Consider the following 18,140-nt stretch of genomic DNA (forward strand, 5'->3'; position numbering starts at 1 on the left):
CTGCTCGCCTGTTGCTTCTCAGACCCATAAACCTCGGGCCAGCCTCTCAGGATCCAAGCAAAAGGCTCCTTAGTTGGGAAAAAAAAAAGAACATATGAAACGCCCGAGGGGAAGGTTGGCGGGAGGGGCGGGGGGACGGTGGTGTGGAGACCAGCGTTCAGCGGGTTTCCGGGGGAACCCCCTCCCGCGAGAAGCCGAGTTAGACCCACCCCGACCTCGGTGCCCGGGAAAGCAGGGGTCAGAGGAGAGAAGGCACGGCCGCCAGTCCCGGGCTCCTCCGAAGGAGGGGACCACGCAGCCCTCCCGGGCTTCTGCCGACCCCGCGAAGCCTCCACCGCCTTGCGCGGGGCCGCCTCCGGGCCCCGCAGCCCCGCCCCGCTCTGCCCCGGGGGCTCGGCCGACCCGCCGAGCGCCCGCCGGGGTCGGACGGATCCCGGCGCTGCCCGGCCGCGTGTGACAGCTCGGAGAGCGTGGGGAGGAGGGCGCGGGAGGGCGGGACCGGGAGGCGGCGCGGAGCGGGGACCGCCGCCCGCCCGGGCACTCGACCGCTCGGCCGGAGCCGCGGGCAGGGCTTTTCTCCCGGGGCGCGGAGATGGGTTGAGATGCCTGCGCCCGGGGGCACTCCCGGAGCCGCGCGGCCGCGGGGACCACGGATGCGGCTGCCGGGGGCCGGCAGCCTGCGAGGGGAGGCGGTTTCCGCCGAGGCCGGGCCGCTGCAGTGTCTAAGCTGCCGGGACGGCGCGCCCCGGAACCCGGAGCATCTCCGTGCCTGGGGCCGAGACGCTTGCCTCTCTGCCCTCCTTGCTCTCTGCCGGGACTGGGGCCATCGGCTCTCGTAGTTGGCCTGCCAGGGGGAGTCGTTCTTCGGGGGCCCCCAGCGCGGGGAGACATGCCCGAATCGGGGAGCGCTGTGACTCTCAGCCTCCCGCTACACCCAGGGAAGCCGACTTGCTGAAGCCGGAGCCACGAGGGGGACCATGGGTGGGACGCAGGTCAAATGGTGAGCTGAAGCCACTTCGGCTTTGGAGGTGTGTGTGGGGGGCTTGGGTGGGAGCAGGGCCAGGACTGGAGGATGCTGTTGGCCAGAGACAGACGGGGGATCGGTGGGGGCGCTGTACTGGGGAGAACAGCCTGCTTGAGGGCCTGAGATGAGCACTGTAAAATACAGTGGGTTTATTTAAGAAGCTGCAACGAGCATGGGAGAAGGAGTGGCTTTTGACCGCACGTCTGGTCTCTGCCTGGAGAATCCCAGGGACGAGGGAGCCTGGTGGGCTGCCGTCTATGGGTTGCACAGTCGGACACGACTGAAGCGACTTAGCAGCACCAACAGTAGCAGCAGCAGCAGCAGCAGGTCTCTGCTGAAGCCAGCACTTCAGGACATAACGGAACTCTTATTGCCTCGTACCCATTTAAAAAATTGATTGGACTTTTAATTGGAGATATCTTTTCTGGGAGACTGCTTGTCTGACAAGTTAAGATTGGAGAGATGTTAGACCTGTGGGAATTAGGAATGTATCAGTGAGACCTGGTTTGTAATCAGTTGTTCCCTGTCTTGACAGGATTATAATGGCAAGTAGGGGGTTACTTGTTTATAAAACAGTTTTTTAAGCTCATCAGGGAGATCCCAAGCCATGTAATTAATTAGCATTAAAATAACGTTAGTGTACCATCCTCCTGCATGAGGTTCTTCCTTGGGGAAGGCATCATGCTCTCACATGTGCCTCAGGATTTTTCTTCCTCAGATTTCTTTTATCTTTTAGACCCAGGCGTTTAGTTTCAGGGTTTTATCTCTCTGTGGCTCACATACTGGCAGCCCCAATTCAAGAAAGAGAAATGTTGTTTTCTTTGGCTGCTCTGCCACTCCCCCAGTGGGGCTGGGTATGCAGACATCCGCCTCCTTCTGCCCTTATATGGGAGACGGCTCACTTAGGAGGGAGCCGCTGGGCTGATCTAGCTGAGCATGCGTCTCTGCTCTCAGGAAAGCAGTTTTCCCCGCATCCTAGGTTCACACCACTCCTCCCACCCCCCACCCCCTTCGTCTCACACATATCCACTGTGGTCCAGCCGGATGCAGGCAGGGGCACCCGTCAGCCACAGCGCCTTGTCAGCTGGGAAAGTGTGGTCTTACCATTTCTCAAAGAGGAGCAGCTGGGGTGCAGGCCTCTTTCTGCACTCGGATCCCTATTTCTATAAGAAGGTGAATGCTGAGGCCTGAAGAGCATAAATCTATTCTTCTTGTGAATGGTACCCCTAGACTGGTGCTTTTCCAGCAGCTAATTCATGTTGACCTGGAAGTCAGATTGCCTAAGTGGTGAGAGATGGATAAGAGAGTTCCCTGGAGCAATTTCCTTTTCTAAATAGCACTTCTTGCCTTTCTCCACCTGTCTGCCTGTTTGGGTTGTAAATTTATAGATATTGTTAAGTGACACTTTTTTTAATTTGCAGGAGCAAAAGACAACTTTTTTCCCATATGGTTCTGATAAGGATGAGAGTGTATTACTGGTTGAGGTCATTCCCACCAAAGCCCAAAACCCGGGACACTGAGGAGGTTGAGACACTAGTCGTCAGGCTGCTTCAGAGCTTTTTGAAATCGCTGGCTGCCTCCACTGTGCTTGGCTCTTGTTTTTCGTGGTTTCTAGGAAGATGAAATGTTAACTCCTGATCGTGGCTGTGAGGATTAGCCTGGGAGACTTCAGGGGCACATTAAGTGGGTCAGTGAATCCAAGACACTTTCACTGTTGTCTGGGTGATGGATTTGGAAAGAATTCCTGAGAGGGGGCTGGGCCTGCAGACCCCACAACCCCTGAGATTGTTTTGGTGCTGATGTTCTCAAGGTGGGTGCAAAGAAAGAGGGCTCTTCAGATGGCAGTGTCAGCCTCACATTCCATCATATCCTCTAGATTTGCTTCTGGAGATTTAAAATTCTGCTTCTTCCCAAATGCAAACCGTTCCTTCCAAAGCTAGTGGTTATACTAGAATTTAAGAATTGTTGCAAGATTTCTGATGACAGTTAAAAAAAAAAAGATTGATTTATTTGTTGTTTTGTCGTGCTGGGTCTGCGATGCTGCTCAGGCTTTCTCTGGTTGCGGCGGGTGGGAGCTCCTCTTTAGTTGCGGTGCTTGGGTTTCTCATTGTGGTGGCTTCTCTTGTTGCGGAGCACTGTCTCTAGGGTGCTCGGGCTTCAGGAGTTGCAGCACATGGACTCAGCAGTTGCGGCTCCTGGAACCTAGAGGACAGGCTCAGTAGGTGTGGCGCGCAGGCTTAGTTGCTCCAGAGCATGTGGAATCTTCCACAAATGGGGATCAAACCCTGTCCCCTGCATTGGCAGGTGGACTCCCAACCACTACACCACCAGGGAAGCCCTCTGACAATGTAAAAATTAGTGTGGCAGAGATATGAATAACTCTTGGCAGTAAATCAAGTAAACCTTTATTGTCCCCTAGCAGGTCTTGTCCCCTTTTGAGATATTACACCCTTTTCTGTACCATATCCTAGCGTTGTTGATATATCACTACCCTTTGCTCAGCCTGGCACTGTCCACACTCCGCAGTTTTTCCCCGTTGAGGCACCCTTCACCTTGTCTCTGCCTTTGGGAGCAGCCCAGAGCAGATCTGCCATGATTACTCTGCTGGTATTGCACGTGTGTGTGATAGATCAATGTTATTAGAAAAATATTTTCCTTCCAGCTCCCAAAGCTACTAAAATGCATATAGTCCATCAGTCTCTGAGCTTGGGCCCAGGGATCATGATGCAGGAGGTGGTGGTGGTGGTAAGTGAAAGACAAAAACAAAAAGCCAAACCAAACAAGAGTGGAGTTCTTTAAAATGCTACATTATCCACCAGTTTGATAAATCTCTTAGTGAATTAGACTTAAAGGAAACTTTGTTGTGGAAGCTTCTGGGGATGGGTCATTCAGCATTCGTTTCATTCATTTAACAAGTTCACCATTCATTCAATAAGTATTTCTTCTTATTGTGGGCCAGGCACCGTGTTAGGCAGTAGGAGTTAGATGAATAAGAACCCACCTCTGGAATAAATTAGGAAAGTTGGCTTCTAAACAACTGTTTGCAATAATTGTTTCTCTCTTCTTTTTCCTTCGGTCACAGCCTGACTTCCCCCAGTCCTATCCACAGTGCAAAGAGCGAATCTGTTATAACCCAGTCGGAGGAGAGGGCAGATTTCGTGATTATTCCCTCCGAAGGAGTAGAGAACAGAACAGGTACTATCTTCTCGGCCTGCCTGGGGTGGCTCAAGGAACAGCCCTCAGCAAAGAGTTTGGGGGTCCTGACTGTCTACTATCAGCTCCCTGGCCTTCTCCACACATAGTCTGTGCATGCAGGGTCCATTCTAGAGAGCTCTAATGCTTTGGAGCCAGAGAATGTAGTGCTGCTGCTAAGTCACTTCAGTCGTGTCCAACTCTGTGCGACGCCATAGATGGCAGCCCACCAGGCTTCCCCGTCCCTGGGATTCTCCAGGCAAGAACACTGGAGTGGATTGCCATTTCCTTCTCCAATGCATGAAAGTGAAAAGTAAAAGTGAAGTCGCTCAGTTGTGTCCAACTCTAGCAACCCCATGGACTGCAGCCTACCAGGCTCCTCCATCCATGGGATTTTCTAGGCAAAAGTACTGGAGTGGGGTGCCATTGCCTTCTCCGAGAGAATGTAGTATCCTCTCACAAATTGTCACTTCCGTTGTCCAAACTGTCAGATGTCCTGCGGCAGTGTAGACAGCTGACCACCTGTGAAGTTAGGAGATGACTTTGGAACTGTCAGAAGCCTGCTCAAGTAAAAAGTTTTTATCATTTCTGTGTTGTGCAAGTAATTTCAGTACTTCTGTAACTTATATTGGGGCCAGGAATATACAGAGCGGAGGTGTCTAAGAATATACAGCAGAGAGCAGGTCTGCATCCTGTTTTGTGTAAAGGCTACATTGTTTAGACTTCTCCTTCCTCTGTCTCAGTCTCCTTTTTCTTAGATAAACACAGAGGAAAGCAAGGAAGAAGCAAAGTGCGTGACTTAAGAGTTTTATTTCCCTGGAAGAGAGATAATGAAACCGAAGTCCTCTGAAGGAAAACTGGAATTAAATACTTCCTTATTTCACACCCCATCTAGCCCTAGCATCAGTACCCAGAAAGTTAGTTATGTTACTGAGTCAGAAAGTCCGGGGACCCTGGGGATGGAGAGGGAGGTCTTTACAGAGTGCTTGCTCTGGGCCGGGCACCACGGGTCCCACACACAGTTGCCTCGTGAAATCAGACAACAACCCAGAGGGATTAGGCTTATTATAATATTCATTCTTACCAATGAAATCAGAAAAAGAGACTGTAAAGACAGGGAAATAAAACTGGGGAGAGGGAGGTACAGAGTTTGCTTATACTGGTCTGCTTCCTGTTTTTGTGACTCACACAATGTTATATGTGAAAGGGGTTCCGTCCTCCCAAAATGGTCAAAGGAATATGAGTTGAGGTCTCCCCTCTGAAGCTCCTTTTCATTGCATCTGACAGCTCCTCTCTTTGTCGCTTGAGGGACCGAGCCCTGGGAGAGCCAGTTCTAGATAAAGAGTAAAACTTGTCCCCTACCAGGGTTCCCCGGGAGGGAATCCTTAAGGTTCTGAAGAGGGTGGACCGCCTCAACCAAGTTCAGCTTTGCTCCCCGGAGCCCGGGGTTAGTGGAGTCAGTGGCCAGTTCCTCCTGTCCCACACCCCCACCTGGTGGAGAGTCCAGCCTGCGCAGTGAGGCAGGTGCGGAAGGCAGGTGACCCAGCCCTGTGAACGCCGAGGTCGGCGAGGGCTTGCTCCCTAACTCAGTTTTCTTCACCATGAGCTGTACTCCCTCCTCCCATCTCGTAGAAGAGACAGACTCTCCATTACCCCGGGACTGGAGACCAGGCAGCCCCCGGACCTACCTGGAGACTTCATGGGAAGAGCAGCTGTTGGAACAACAAGAACATTTGGAAAAAGAAATGGAGGAAGCCAAGAAAATGATATCAGGATTACAGGTAGCTCTTTCCCTTGTCGTTTGTCTTTGGTGCACCAGTTGCTGGGTTTTTTTTTTTGGTTTGTTTTTTGACCATGCTGTGAGGCTTGTGGGATCTTAGTTTCCAGACCAGGGATTGAACCTGGATCACTTAACCCCCGGACTGCCAGGGAATTCCCGCACCAATTGTTTATTAACTCAGTAGGATCAGTTGAAAATAAAGTGATTCGGTTTTCTGTGAGGTCAGAGCTGAGTTTAGATGGAGAGGGTAGAGTGCGAAGAGCAGAAAAATCCCTTACATGTGAGTTCGCTTAAACGGGCCTCCTGGACGCTTGTTGACAGCACAGCTGTTAGGAGTTCTGCCTGGGAGCCGTATCCACCCTCCCCTACCAAACCTCCACCCTGGCTCTCTGCTTTGTGGGTGGGTTTCTCCCCTATTTGCAGCCACAGACCTGCAATGGCAGCTTCCCCCAAAGAATGGAATTGTGAAGAATCAAGATTTTCTGCGAGGAATTCACCATGAGGAGGGCTGTAAGTGCCAGTAATGACACAGGTCTCCACCTGAGTCTAGCTAAGGGATTTAGCTCACCCTTGGTGCGTTCGTAAGTGGACGCCAAGGTACAGTGATCAGACAGAAGGGCAACTGAGCCCTTCAGTATTTCCTACACCTTCTGTGCCAGCAAGCCTCCCCCAGAGGCCAACTGACCCACTTGACTTAGTTCCTAGCCTGAATGACCCCCTCAGTCCTCCACCTTTGTGTATGTGGCCCTGTTTGGGGGAGGCCTTATAGTGTTCTGATGACCCTGAAATTGCCCAGGAATATTCCTTTCTGTTTGTGCTGGGAACTGCACTGCTTCTGAATTGTCAAATATTTATGGACACATAAACAAAGCCCACATTATGTGAGTGGCTCTGACAGGCGGCAGGCGGTGGAGGGCGTGCTCCCAACCGGCCAGCAACAGGGTGGGGACACAAAGGGGTCCTAAAGAAAACGGGGGGTTGGTGCAGTGGTAAAACAATTTACACACTGTCTGCCCCAGGAGCCCAGAGAGGCGTTGAGGAATGTTTACTGCCCAAACATTCCCAGGGAGAGTTGTTGCGCTTTTCCCATTTGCTCTGTATTTTTAAATGTCTGCCTTTTAGTTCTCTTCTCGTTACTCCAGTAAGGAATGGTTTAATTAATGCAATGGATTTGTGTGTGTGTGCTTTTAATAGGAAGGATTAAAGCATGAAGAATTTTGGGATTACGTTCAACCAGGTTTTTCTCAGGATCATTTCATTGTACGAACATAGATATCCATCAGTTTGGTTTTCAGTTTGGTTTGCATTTTTCAGTCTGGGAGAAATCCCATGGCAGATTAGACAGAAAAAAAAGAGAATCAACAGGCAGAAAGTCAGCATCCTAATATTCCCCACAAACAGAGGAGTTTTAATTCACAGCCACATGATCACAATGAGAATTCAGTCCCATTACAGAATACAATGGGGCTCTCAGCATCCACTGGGCTCCTTAACTCTTTCGGGGATGAACCCGTTGCATGCTGAGCCACGTCCGGGATTGCTGACTGGTTAGCGTACCTCATTAGAGTCTGTGAACGCTTTGCTCTTAGAGTCAGGACTTCTGCAGTGTCACTCTCCTCAGCTCCTTGTGCTTTCTTATACTTGTCTACACCTCTTGCCACAACTCCGTGGGAGAACCACATCCAGTAGACTGACTAAAATTGTTTTATTAATTAGTACTTGGTAGACTTGATAGTGTCTGGATTGTAAAATGTTTTTATATACCAACATTTGTGATACAATTTATGTTATATTTACTGAAATAAGAATCTCTGTATCTCTTCGGACTGGATTGAGAAAAAAATTGTATACAAAGTGGCTATAGATTTTTAAATCTTTCATTGAGCCCATAGGTCTCCTAATACCTACCTGCAGGGGTAGATCCAAGTTTTCTGGGTTCTAAAGTGTACCACTTGGGGGGCCTTCTTTAAGAATAAGATTACAGATTATGACTACGATGTTAGATATAGAACCCTAGGAGGAGCAGGCCTGGGAGGGGCCCTGAGGTTTGAGCTTCATTAGCCTCAGAATAAATCTGCCCACCCCGCCCCACCATATTCTAATAAAAACAAAGCCAAGTGTGAAGACTTGAATAAGGACACCTCTCTGCAAATATGTTTTTCTTCTTGTTCTATCCAGGTTGCCTTAGGGAGCAAAAATGCAGAATTGCTAAGTCAAACAAGAATCAAATACCCCCACATTTCTGGCAGTCCAGTGGTTAAGACTCAGCACTTTCACTGCTGTGGGCTTGGATTTGACCCCTGTTTGGGGATCTAACATCCTGCGAGCTGCTCTAATGCAGCCAATGCCTACATACATATATACATACATACATAAATGTATTCCAGATAATTCCTTATAATAAACTTTTCTAAGCCAGGATAATTCTGCACTGCATTTAGTTCACTTTCCAGCTGGTAAAATTCAGTTTGTACAGCCAGCTCTGGTTCAACAATGTCACTTCTTAAAATTAAGTTTATTTTTAGAATTTTTTCTGGGGCTAAGGAGCCTTGGAGCAGAGGATTCAGGTACATCCAGAGAGATGAAAGAGGCGTCAAGCATGGGCCAGACACAAGGCGATCCAGACAGATCTATGATGAGCAATTGGCAGAATCTAAAGATCCACAGTTATCAGGCAGATTTCCAGAGGAAGCCCAGTTGTGGTTTCATTTTGGGACAAGCTTACTCCGCCCAGCTCTAGACTCTGTCATCTGACAGGAGTTAAATTTCTTTCTGCCTTTGTGGTTGTCCAGGCCTTACTGCTCAATGGATCCTTACCTGAAGATGAACAGGAGAGGCCCTTGGCCCTCTGTGAACCAGGAGTCAATCCCGAGGAACAGTTGGTGAGCTCCTCTTTTGTGACTGGACACGGAATAATCTGGCTTGTGTGTGTGATTTATGTTTAGCATTGGACACTCATCTGTGCCTTCGTAAAATGCTCCCTTCCCTGACTTCAGCTCTGCTGGTTTTCCTCATATGTTTTCGACTGTTTTTTCCTTTCTTCCACAAATATTTATTGCATGCTGACCATGTGCAGACACGGTTTGAAGAACTGGAGACACGGAAACGACAGATGAAACCTCAGACCCTCTCCTTGTGGAGTTTACACTCAGGTCCCTGTTGACTGAAAAAAAAAAAAGCACAGTCTAAAGGTTGAAGGTTATGTTTTATTCGGTAGACAAAACCAAGGACTTAAGCCTGGGAAACAGCATCTCAGATAATTCTGAGAGACTGTTCCGAAGAGGAATAGGGGAAGCCAGGACATTATAGGAATTTTTGCAACAAAACCAGGTAGTCAGAACTTCAGAAATCACTGTTAGTAAAAGAAAACCAGCTATCTCAAGGAATTTAGCGCTTTTCTATGTAGGAGAAGATGCAAGAGTCAGGGCTCCCTGAATTCGATCCTCTGATGTGCAGCTCAGCTACCTGGGGCCAGTATCCCGTGCTTTCTCACCCTGAGTGTCCTGTTGCGGCAGCTGCCTGCTAGATCCCGGTATCCTTTGTTTCCACCCTGAGTCCCCTCAAGGCTCACTGCCTGGGCAGCTGTTACGTGGTGGCTTGATGGCTGCCTTTCTTTAATGAACGGCAGGCGGCAATAGTTCACATCCCCTTTGAAGCTTTTCTCTTTCTCCCTGTCCTTTAAAGTTTTGGGCTTCCCCAATGGCTCAGTGGTAAAGAATCTGCCCAAGCAGGAGACGCAGAATCAACCCCTGGTTGGGAAGATCCCCTGGAGAAGGAAATGGCTACCCACTCCAGTACTCTTGCCTCGGAAACCCCATGGATGGAGGACCTTGGTGGGCTACAGTCCATGGGGTCGCAGATGAGTTGGGCACTAAAACAACTACACCTTAAGTGTTGCTGCTCCTCAGGGCTATACTCTGGGCTCTCTTCTGTCCTGTGCGTTCACCTGGGCAATACCTGCTGCCATGGCTTCATTCACTTCCCACCTGTCTCATATGTTACCTCTCAAATATTTATTTCTAGCTCTGCATGAAATAACTTAATTGTTTTATTTAAATACATTTATATAATTATTTAAATTTATATTTATTTTTAGCTCTCTCCATGGAGTTCTACATTTGTAAAGGCAACATGCACCTGCCTGTTATCTCTTCTGTATGTCCCATAAGCATCTCAATTTCAATGAGTCCTAAATTCAACAGCTTTCTCTCCCTTCTCTCCCCACCCTCAAAACTATTTGTCCTTTAAGTTTCTGTTTTTTATCACTATCCATGTAACCAAATACCCAAAACAAATCTGACACCCATACTTGAAGGGCTTCCCAGGTGGTACAGTAGGAAAGAATCCTCCTGTCAATGCAGGAGACACACGGATTCGATCCCTGGGTTGGAAAGATCCCCTGGAGAAGGAAATGGCAACCAACTCCAGTATTTAGTCACCAAGTTTTATCAGTATACTTTTAAAATGTCTTCATCCAGCTTTTCTCCATTTTCACAGGTACTGCCTTAATTCAGGCCTTCATCCAGCATTCTGGTGGCCTCTGAACTGGTTTCCCTGATTCCTCTCCTGTCCTCTAATTCATTTTCCCTAAAACAGCAAGAATAACTTCACTTCAAAGCAAACTTGTTTTGTCATCCCTTTGCCTAAAACTTTTTCATCAGTTCCTCCATTATCCTTCCTGGCTTTCATGATCCTGTTCCATTTTCCTCTTGAGCTTCATCTCTTATCATTTCTCTTTCCCTTTGCCAAACCCTCTGCACACAACATACACATACTCATTCTAAACTTTATCCATAGTCATCTCCTCGCACCCCCAGGGCATATGCATCCACTGGAAGGCAGTTCTTTGTAGCTGCTCTACCCTGGCTAGCATCTAGTAGCTGCTCGGTAAATATCTGTTGATGAATGACCTCCGAATTTTACAGCATAGATACATAACCATCTCTTTTTGCCTTGTATTCAGATTATAATCCAAAGTCGTCTGGATCAGAGTATAGAGGAGAATCAAGACCTAAAGGTATGTCAGGAAATGCACATTTTATCCTTTAAAAAAATTATGGGAATATTACACACCAACTTTAGTATAGTCATGGGGAGAAGGGAGAGATGCAGACTCCAGACTAGCTGTATCTGTATTATGTCTTTAACTGACAGAGAGAGAGATGTCATAAATACGGTAAAAGAGTAACACCTTTTTAATCTCAGTGGGAATAATAGATATCTATGTCATTATTACTTATACCTTTCTTTATGTTTGAAATGTTTCATATTTATCCTTTTAATTAAAATAAATAATGGATCTACTATCAATATGATTATTTTTAAAATAAGTGACATCACATAATTAGTTTCAGGGTATACAACATGTTGATTCAATATGTGTATGTATTGTGAAATAATCACAGCTTAGTTAACATATTTACAAATTGTTTCTTATAAAGAAAACTTTTAAGATCTACTCTCTTACAGTTTTCTGATATACAGTACAGTATTATTAACAACAGTTCAGTATGGTCTTTTTTTATTAATGAATACTTCCCAGAATTTTTTTAGATCAGTGGGTCTTAGCTTTTTTGAAGTCATAAGTATATATGACTGAAGCCATTAACCCTCTCCCCAGCAGTTTGCATGGGAGCACTCACTGACCTGAGTTTTGAGTGGACTAACTTTGGAGCCCATCTGTGGAATCCTGGTGAAGAATCCCCATTTTAGATATGTTAATTCCAAACTCTTGAAGGGATTGCAATAGGAAAAGAGAGAGTAGAGTCTGAGTTGTGGGTGTTCCTCTCCTAAAATCTTTGTCCTAGTGACAATCGTGTGCATATATTTAATCTGTTGTAAGGGACAGTTAACAAAGTGTTTTATTATTGGGCCAAATGTGTTTTTATTTGATCCATAAAGAACAATACCCTCTTGGAGAACAGAAACTCTGTAACCCTTTCTGGACATTAAAAGTGAGATAATTACTTCATGAGGTTGGGGGTAGGTATATTGAGATATCATGTATTTTAGGGAGAGGGATTTAGATTATTATGATTGATGATTAAGTTTCCCTGTTGGTGAGGATTACTAAATATAGGAAAGATGAACCTATGGGAATGTATGGCATTTTCTTTCTTGGCCAGAAAGATTATGAACAGTTGAAACTGGGCAACTGGGCAGCTGAGCGTGGGTGCCACAGGAGAGAATGAGATGGGTCCTGTTCATTTCTATGGGTCAACTTTTCATTTTTCCTGGACCAGACCTGCCTTTGGCCTCAGTGGAGGGTTGATTTTCCTTGGAATGGTTATCTGAGTTTTGTATTCTTACTGACAGAATGAGGTAATGCTTCTGAAGCAACCCAGATGCTACCATCTGATCTAACTATATTTGGTTTGCAGAAGGAGCTGCTGAAATATAAACAAGAAGCCAGAAACTTACAGGGGATAAAGGTAAAAAGAAAGATATATAACACTGTAAATAAATACTCTACAAAATAAAGCATTCTGAGGGAACTGGGGTACTAGTTGGGTCCTATAGCCTTCTCTTATGTACATCTGATGGGCTCTTTCACAGGCTCTGTGCTCCCAGCAGAGACAGGGCTTTGTGGATGGGAAGTGAGACAGCTGGAGGAACATACCTTTGCTTTGCTGAGTCGTACTTCTGGTGGTTATGACTCATGATGCTGCCACTTCCCTCTGCCACCTTGATTTTTTCTATGTGTGAAAACAATCAGTTACTATGGTTTTCTTCAGTTTCAGTATTTTGTCAGTTTTCTTCAGTTCTGAAGAAGAACATACTCTTAAAAATTGTAATTTACTTAGGTTTGAATAGTTAATAACATTCAAATGGTTTGAAGTTTAAAAAGTACGAAAGGATAATCCTTGAGAAGTCGGCTTTCCAGCCCTGCCCCCTCAGTCACCTAGCTGTCTTTCCTGGAGGCAACTTACCACTTATCCCCAGATACGTATGTATGTAATTTCCCCCCCAAAAATAGAATACTATAAACCCAGCTTGACACATTGCTGCTTTCACTTAACAATATATCTTAGAGATCATTCTATTTTAGTACATAAAGACTGTAGTATTATAGTATGTAAATATATGATAATTCATTTAATCAGTTCCTATTGATAAGTCTTCTGGGTTATGTCTAGTCTTTTGCTAATACAAACAGTGATCTAGCTAATAATCTTGCTGCTGCTGCTGCTGAGTCGCTTCAGTCGTGTCCGACTCTGTGCGACCCCCTCTTGCTTACATGTTATTCCATCCCAGTAGGAGTAGATGTGCTAAATGAATAATACCTCAGAAGTGGAAAAGGATGCTCTTAAAACTGCTGTTTTCCTACACTCCCATTCATGAGCCAGACTAGGGTGTAACTCAGCAGCATCTTCCAGAGTATGTTCTGTAGTCTTAGTCCTTTGAGATGCCAAAAAACAGCATGTTCCATGCTCAAATAAGTCTGAGAAGTGCCATACAGGCTTGATGAGTCACAGTGAATAATAGCATATTAAAGGACCAGAGAAGGTCTGCCATAAAGAGGTTGGCCTAAAAAACAATTAGACTGTTAACTGCAGAAGTGCTTTTCCTCTCACGTAACACTTGTTAACATCCCATGAAGCACACTTTGGGAAATATTCGTCTGAGCCACTGGTGCCGAGGGCATCTGAGGCCACCTTGCCATGTACTGTCATGGCAGACAGCATATTTAAGAATGACTCTCACATCCTCCAGAGCCTGCATGGTTTGTTTTCGGTCTGTAAAGAGAGAAGAGTCAGGGCACATCTCCTGGGATGCAGCTCTAGTCTGTTAGTTCCATTTGAAGTCACTATGGTTGGAGGATTGTATCATAGCCACTCCTTTTAAGTAAGTGTGTACAACCCACCTTGTCCTATGCCTGGTGGGAACCAAGATGGTATAAGCTAAGAGGAAGATATCCTAAAATTAGTAGGATCCTGTTACACTGGGAGGAGGAACCATCGGTCTAAGAACATTTCTGAGCAGGTAAATAGGATCCCAGTCCTGGTCCAGACAAGGCGGTGAAAGGCAGTGGAAGCCGGGCAGGGGCCGGGCTCTGGAAGGCAGGATGGGAGTGATTCCAGGGCTCCTTTGTGAACAGGGTGTTAGGCAGTGATAGGCCCCAGCCCTCTTGGACAAAAGAGCTCATCTAGATTGAGTATTTACAGGCCAAGAATTTAGAGAAGAAAGCCAAGGAGGGAGGAAGGAGAGTGCATTGTCCAAGATCACTGTCATGGCGCTAGTGGTAAGGAACCCTTCTCCCAGTGCAGGAGACATAAGAGACGAGGGTTCGATTCCTGGGTCGGGAAGATCCCCTGAAAGAGGGCATGGCAACCCACTCCAGTAATCTTGCCTGGAAAATCCCATGGACAGAGGAGCCTGAAGGGCTACAGTCCATAGGGTCACGAAGAGTCGGACACAACTGAAGCGACTTAGCATGCATGCACTGTCATGAAAGCAAGTGGTAGGAGTGTAATTTGAGACTAGGTCTGTCTGATCCCAGAGGCCACTTATATTCTCCCCCTAGACCATCATGCTGTTGGCAACACAGGGGAATGTGGGGGCAAGTAAAGCACAGAGGGAAAAATCAGGTTTCTATCAGTCTGGTAGGACAACAGATAGGATTTTCCTTTAGATTCTAGTGTCCTGAAAGGGAACAGAAAAATTGCTGCTCATCTCCTTGTGGCAGGACCCTGTGCTCCGTTTGTCTCCTGGTTTAGTAACAGCTTCCTGATGGATGAGCTGGGACCACGTAGTGAGTGTGCTTTCTCCTCAGGATGCCCTGCAGCAGAGGCTGACTCAGCAGGACGCATCTGTCCTTCAGCTCAAACAGGAACTACTGAGGGCAAATATGGACAAAGATGAGCTGCACAACCAGAATGTGAGTTGAAAGAGTGAACTTGGAGTCCACTGAGCCCCAAATAGGATATAGTATGAAGTCCTGTTAGATCTGTTCCCCCTCAGAGGACTCCTCCTTGTTCCTAGATGAAAGCCTGTACCACACTGGCCTTGAGCCCTGCGATGTTGAGGACACTGAGACCCTGGGGCTGCCTTGTGGTTCTATAGTCTGATTATCTCGCTGAAGATGTGGAGAGTGGCTGTGTGTTTTTACCATAGATGTGCCCTCTCTGTGCTGTATCCTGTAAACTGCCAACATCAGCTCTAGTTACCTACTGGTTTCCTAGCTGGTTTGGCAGATAATGCCCCCACACCATTGAATTCCGTCTTATTCTTCTCGCAGGTGGATCTGCAGAGGAAGCTAGAGGAGAGGAATCGGCTCTTGGGAGAATATAAAGTAAGAATGTGTATCAGTTTGGAAATTATTTCCACCTGACCTTTGGTGAACAGCCTATTGTTGCTGTTGTTCAAAGAACACTTCAGTACTCTGTTCTCCTCCTTGCTTTCTGCAAGGAAATCCTTTTCTGAGTTCCTTTGATTCACTAACCCTGAAGGTCAATAGCATGGCTAGGAGAAGGAACTCAGAGCTAGGAGTCTGGAAGCTTCATTTCAGCCAGGCTTTATCTTTATCCAATCCCAAAGAAGGGCAATGCCAAAGAATGTTTGAACTACCATACAATTGTGTTCATTTCACATGCTAGAAGGTAATGTTCAAAATCCTTCAAGATAGGCTTTAACGGTACGTGAACTGAGGACTTCTAGATGTACAAGCTAGGTTTAGAAAATGCAGAGGAACCAGAGATCAAATTCCCAACATCCATTGGATCATTAAAAAAAGCCAGAGAATTCCAGAAAAACATGTACAACTGCCTTCACTGACCATGCTAAAGCTTTTGACTGTGTGGGACTCTACTTTCTTTAGATGGAAATGGCATCACGAAAGGTGAACTGTTGGATGTCCTTGGCTTTGCCACTCGTCTGAAAGCTGTGTCTCTGTTGCAGAAGGAGCTGGGGCAGAAAGATCGCCTCCTGCTGCAGAACCAGGCCAAGTTGGAAGAAGCACTTCGGAAACTGTCCGAGGCCAGTTACCAGCAGGTGGGGACCGGGTTTCACCACTGACTTTCCTGCCCCTCCGACCTGAAGGACTCCCTGTCTGATTGAGTGTATGCGATTTGCAGGTGGACCTGGAGCGAGAGCTGGAACACAAGGATGTCCTTTTGGCTCACTGTATGAAAAGAGAGGCAGACGAGGTAACCTGCCTGCCGCTCGGGGTCTCTGTCACGCATTGACGGGGGCAAAGAGGGAGATTCAGTTATTAACTCAGGGCTGAACCAGCACCACAGGTTGGTTTCTGTTTGATGGGGAGGATAAAAGTGCAGGTTCTGGGATAAGAAAATCTGGTTTCAAATCCCAGCTTTACCTCTTTTTTAAAAAAAACATTTTTTTTTTTACACACTTTCCCACTGTGTGACCTTAAGTTGCTTAGCTTCTGAACCTTAGAAATAAGGCTCATCTGGAAAATGGAAATAGCAGTGCCCTTCTCTGCCATGATGAAGAATACATAAGATAGTCCATCTAAATAACAACACAGTCCTGGTAGATCTGCCTGGCACAGAGTTGGGCTCAAAACGTTTTAGTCACTGTTCTTTTTTTTTCTTTTTATTACTGAAGCAAAGGCAGGAGATGCTGGAGCAGCATTCTCAGGCCTTCCTGGGGGCAGGCAGAGGCTAGGCGAGGGACTCCAAACGGAGGTTTTCATTTTGTTAACTCTGCATTCAGCAGTACCTTCTGAGTGTCAGGTATTGGAGATACAGCAGTGAACCAAAGGGAAAAAGATCTTTGCACTACATCAGGAAGTGATTCGTGTAAAGAAGAAAAATAAGAGGAATTGCTTTGGAATTTTCCCTTGTACAAGCATCCTTTCTTCTTGCTGCTCTAGGTGACCAACTACAACAATCACAGCTCTCAAAGCAATGGTTTTCTCCTTCCAGTGGCAGGAAAAGGAGCTGCTTCAGTCGTTCACAGAGGGGTATGTCTTTAGGATTTGAGTACAGACTTGCCACTTCCAGCCAAAACCAAAAGGGTACCCTAGTCATCGCCAGTGGAGTCGGCCTTTTATATCCCTGTTCCCCAATTCTTGCATCTGTTGGGTGTGTAAAGCTGCGAGGCACTTACTATCCAAAGTTAAGAATTAGTGAGCCATCAGTGGGCTCGTGTCTATGGAGGAAAAAGTTTTCCTAGAATTTCCACCTCCTCCATCAAAAATAAGAGATCTGTTGGAAACCCCTCCCCTGTATGCTCTTGAGCCCCCCCGGTTGGGAAGTGGTTAATAAGGTGGCACCGCGGGCCCACGGTTTTGCCCACAGAGCAGCGACCTGCAGCTTGTGCGAGACGCCCTCCGCAGCCTACGCACCAGCTTCAGTGGCCACGACCCTCAGCACCACACCATCGACAGCCTGGAACAGGGCATCTCCAGCCTCATGGAGCGCCTGCATGCCATGGAGACCCAGAGGAAGCAAGAAAGAAGGGTAACCCTCTTTCTGTGATGTTTCTCTCATCCCCCGAAGAAGCCTGCTCTTGTCAATTTGATATAGATGAAGGCAGTGCTAAGATAGAAGGCCCTGCTGAAGGTTACAGTTGCTTTTCTCTTTGGTTTTCCTCTCAGGGGAGCTGACCGTTCATCATGGTATGACAGTCAAGGAGGGAGTTCACAGATAACTCTAAGCAGCTGTGTAGCTGTCTAAGGGATTGTGGCTCTTGACCCACAGGTCTCCCTTTACTGCTTACTCTCTGTCCTCTTCCCCCCGAATGAGCTTGGCATTGGTTGAGGAAATATATGAGACAATGCATTGAAAACTAGAATGCTTTTTATATGTGTACATTGTTATTGCTAGGATAAGCACATCCAATTTTATATTCTGTGGAAAAAGCTGTGGTAGAAAAGTATATATTTTAAGTATACTTTTATGATTCAAATTTCTTGGTTAAATTCTCCCATTGATCATAACTCTTGTGATTTTGTGTCACTCCCCAGGTTCGGGGCAAGTCACCCAGAACTCAAGCAGGTAGTGAGTACCGGGAGTCCTGGCCCCCTAATTCAAGTAAGTACTCCGTATTGCTCAGTAAGGACTCCTAGCATATTAGATCAGAAATTTAGTATTTATATGCTACTAATATTTTGGAGACAGAATTTTTCTTGTGGTACTTCACTCTTTTTTTAAAAAAAGAAGTACCACAGTCTTCACATTC

The 18,140-nt window shown here is 46.6% G+C and overlaps 1 protein-coding gene across 14 annotated transcripts in view; it reads left to right on the forward strand.

Moving 5' to 3' along the window:
• The window catches only part of DIXDC1 (DIX domain containing 1), an 80,994-nt gene that overhangs the window by 42,671 nt on the left and 20,183 nt on the right, over window positions 1-18,140 (forward strand). For 10 of the 14 annotated variants that reach the window (XM_086339180.1, XM_086339186.1, XM_086339182.1 and 7 more), the window contains 12 exons: window positions 4,107-4,219; window positions 5,849-5,997; window positions 8,789-8,878; window positions 10,960-11,013; window positions 12,377-12,427; window positions 14,770-14,874; window positions 15,235-15,288; window positions 15,894-15,986; window positions 16,070-16,141; window positions 16,831-16,920; window positions 17,258-17,419; window positions 17,926-17,992. In XM_086339180.1, the coding sequence (XP_086195306.1) occupies window positions 4,107-4,219; window positions 5,849-5,997; window positions 8,789-8,878; window positions 10,960-11,013; window positions 12,377-12,427; window positions 14,770-14,874; window positions 15,235-15,288; window positions 15,894-15,986; window positions 16,070-16,141; window positions 16,831-16,920; window positions 17,258-17,419; window positions 17,926-17,992 (1,100 nt within the window). Of the gene's footprint in view, window positions 1-862; window positions 1,029-4,106; window positions 4,220-5,848; window positions 5,998-6,375; window positions 6,507-8,788; window positions 8,879-10,959; window positions 11,014-12,376; window positions 12,428-14,769; window positions 14,875-15,234; window positions 15,289-15,893; window positions 15,987-16,069; window positions 16,142-16,830; window positions 16,921-17,257; window positions 17,420-17,925; window positions 17,993-18,140 lie in introns of those variants that run through there. The other 4 variants (XM_086339190.1, XM_086339191.1, XM_086339192.1 and 1 more) reach the window with 3 other exon arrangements.

This window comes from Bos grunniens, chromosome 15 (assembly GCF_055505025.1).
Source record: "Bos grunniens cultivar Pamir isolate PY7600 chromosome 15, Bosgru_T2T1.0, whole genome shotgun sequence".
NCBI classification, from domain to species: Eukaryota; Metazoa; Chordata; class Mammalia; order Artiodactyla; family Bovidae; genus Bos; species Bos grunniens.